We start from the raw sequence: 3,349 nt of genomic DNA, 5'->3' as shown, positions 1-3,349 counted from the left end.
TGTTCTGGCTCTGCTCAGCCTTATTTCCCAGTACAGACCCAGGCTCACCTGAAGAAGCCCAGGACACCTAGGCGGTACTGGATAGTGACCACCACCACGTTCTCAGAAGATGCCAGAATGGATCCATCATACATGGAAGCCATGCCTAGAACCAGTGCACCACCATGGATCCATACCATCACCTGGGGAAGTACAGACAGATGCCGTGTGACTTCTGCCCAGCCAAAACACTACCTGGCTTCCTCATACACTATCCATAGCTTAGGCTCTAGGCAACTACCACAGAGGACTCCAGAAAGACTGCATATGTGAGGGATGGGTCACAGACCCAAGTTCAATCAGGTAGACCAGGACTTTCTTACTTTGAGTCAACCACATGAATCCAAACCTGGATCTAATATTCTCAGACTCCTTGGAAATGGAGAAAAGGGGAGTTTTCTGATACTGTCCAGCCTAAATACTAATAAAAATGTTATTTCATTAGTCCAACCGATAAATTGCAGCTAGGCTCTTGGGTCATTTCAAAGTAGAACTCGTGGGCACCGAGACCTGTGATCTCTGGTACCAGTTAGGGCTCTGTGACTTAATGCTAGGGGTCAGTTACCCAACCTGGCTGAGAAGCCCTTCTTGGTTTCCACAGCAGAAGGCTTCACAACAGGGTCTACCCTGCAGCAGAACCAGGCTAACCATGTCCACTCTTATTGTCCTGCAGTTTTTTTGATTTTGTGGTCTTTGTGTTTGAATGTAGAAGTTTGTGCATGATAGGCAAATGTGTATCACTAAGCGACATCTTTAGCCACCTTCTAATCTTGGAGAAGGAATGTCCTCCATACTCAAGCGGACCACAGTTTGACACTCACAGGCAGGTTAGATCCCTCATGGACATGGGCAGGTGTGTAGATGTTGAGGTACAAGCAGTCTTCAGACATGGATATGGGGATAGAAGTCATGGTCATATTAAAGAGCTTCAGACCCTCTGAACTATTTAACTGATCACCTTGCAGACACCTGGTGACAATGACAGACAGTTATTCCAAGGCCTCTTTTGGTCAAAACCAGACTGTGACACCTCACCTCACCATGTCAGTTGGCACAGTGATGATAGAGGGTAGAGTCTCCAAAGGGTTAGCACTCCTGAGAGATCAGTTGTATCTGTCACTAGGTCAGAGGTTCTTACAAGATTCAGAGATGAACCTGAATCTCTTCCAGAGACCTCCTCAAAGTCGTAGACTATTAGCATACCTCAAATCTAGAAAGAAATGTGTCTCTGCCCCTCTCTTCAGACATTAGAGCTAATTCCTTTAGCTTCCCAAGCCCTGAGCTGAGACTAACATAGTTCCGATACCCTCTGGAGCCTAGCATGGTCATAATGGGAATCTCCTCCCCCCAGTGCAGAGGAAAACTGTCTGTAGGATTGATGTGGCAAAACCACTGCAGCCTGCCCTCGGATTAGGGCATACATTCCCTCCCAAGGGCCTGAATTTTCCCAGTTCCCCAGAGAGCTTACATAGCAGGGTGGGAGGTTGCATCCCTCACACCGCTCCAGGGCTCAGGGGCTTCAGGGGGTGCAAACCGCAAAGGTCCTAGAGGTGGCTTGGCGAAGGGTATTCCCAGGAAGGTGTGGACCCTCGCATCGGTGCCCTCCACATGGACGAAGCTGCCCCGCACCTGCCCTGTGTTTGTGGTCCGGACGGGGCTGGCAGAGTCCTGGGCTGTGGGCAGAGAGATGCACATCAGGGTTGGAATTTCCCGGTAGCTGCCTCATACACTGTGGTTATTGCCACCTCCTTGCCACCGTCAACTCAGCCTTGTCAGGGACCCTGATCTGCAAACCTTTGCTGCAGACCTGTCCTCCCTGTTATACTCTCCTCCCATAACACCACTGCAATCACTGGTCTTGACCGTGGTTTACCCAACAGAATTTTAGGGTACCACACCACATTCAGGCTGGATCTTCCAATAAAAGTGCTCATGTGCTTATAGGGGACAGTTTCCTCCAAACTAACTCTGCCACGTCCTGTATAGTACTGAAATGATTGTAGGAAACAATTAAAAATCTCCCATCCTCAAAGATCTCTTGCTTGAGGTGGCATGATATAAAGAAGGCATTTATCTACACATTCATACAAAGAAAGATATGATGAGGAGAGCTGAGAGAAAGAGATGTAGTTGTGACCAAGTCACACGCTCTTCCTGCCTCTGGCTGAGGTCTGTTGGAGAGAAAGCCATTGATTATCACCGAATGGTCCAGATAAAACTAGGATGACCAATGTCCACTATTGTGGAAAATGGATGATGGGCATGTGGTGTTCCTTAGCTCTTCTCTCTACCTGACAAGAGGCCCATTCAGTGTTGTGCACCATTCAGTCATCCCTGATCCTCTCTGTGCTTCATGTGCAGGGAGGTCGCAGGCATGCAGGGAGGTGTCCATGCATGCTCCGCTGCACCTGTCATCTCTACCAGATGACACCTTCTTCCTGCTCTCACAGGTTCTTCCTCTGGGCCAGACTGCGAAAGAAAAAGTTAAACATCCCAAAACGTTCTCGAGAGCTAATACTCCCATCCCCCATCAAGTCGACATGTATCAGCAAGTGTGGTGACATATGGAGCAGCTAAAGACAGGGTAGCGGGCCCTCACAGACAGGACAGTTTAGCAACATCTTTCCAAGTCCAAAGGTACACTTCTCTTCCTGGAATGTGCCACTCACAGATACCTTTCCTGATGAGATCTCTGTCCATTTAATTCACTGTGGCCACCAGAGAGTGATGTCTGATGTTTGTTACAACACAGAACAAAACCTGCTGCAATGGCCCTGCTGTGAGACTGGGTACACATATTTATTCTTAGGCAGAGTCCTGGGCACAGCATGTAAGGTCTTGCTACCTGGATGTCTCTTTGGAGGAGCCAGCAGGTCTGAATTGGTGAAAATGAGGTGGACCCCAACTCTGTGCCCTTTTATGGCTCCTCAATAACACTGAGCATAAATCCAAGCAGAAAGAATGTTGAAACAGGATCCACCAAAATACTCCACCAGTCTCCCTGCCTAGGAGTCATGGTGCCCACCAAGAGCTGGTCATTAGCAGGTAAGAAAGGAATCTAGCAGGGTGTGCTCTAGAGGTGAGGTGAGTGGTGGCTCCTCCTGGGCAGATTGGACCGGGGAAGGGTGAGGGCAGATGGCCAGGTCCCAGGGTAGGAGGCTTTGAGTGAGAGGGTCAAAGGCTGCAGACCCACCCTGCACATGTAGCCATAGTGGTATCACCTCCCGATAAGAGCCTGGAGACTATCTAGCAGGCACAGAGCACATCACCTTTGCCCTGGAAGCCAAGCCATTACTTTTGCCCTAGGTTA

The 3,349-nt window shown here is 49.1% G+C and overlaps 1 protein-coding gene across 1 annotated transcript in view; it reads right to left on the bottom strand.

Annotated features, from left to right (window-relative positions):
* LOC102017153 (acylcarnitine hydrolase-like) overlaps positions 1-3,349 on the bottom strand; it is a 51,740-nt gene that overhangs the window by 6,179 nt on the left and 42,212 nt on the right. Inside the window, exons 3-5 of the mRNA XM_013516113.1 lie at positions 1,508-1,712; positions 861-1,008; positions 49-182 (exon numbers count right to left, since the gene is read on the bottom strand). Coding sequence (XP_013371567.1) covers positions 49-182; positions 861-1,008; positions 1,508-1,712 — 487 coding nt within the window. The remainder of the gene's footprint in view (positions 1-48; positions 183-860; positions 1,009-1,507; positions 1,713-3,349) is intronic.

Source organism: Chinchilla lanigera, unplaced genomic scaffold (genome assembly GCF_000276665.1).
Source record: "Chinchilla lanigera isolate Chin_1 unplaced genomic scaffold, ChiLan1.0 scaffold00032, whole genome shotgun sequence".
In the NCBI taxonomy this organism is placed as follows: domain Eukaryota; kingdom Metazoa; phylum Chordata; class Mammalia; order Rodentia; family Chinchillidae; genus Chinchilla; species Chinchilla lanigera.
This window is presented reverse-complemented; position numbering and strand designations above follow the sequence as displayed.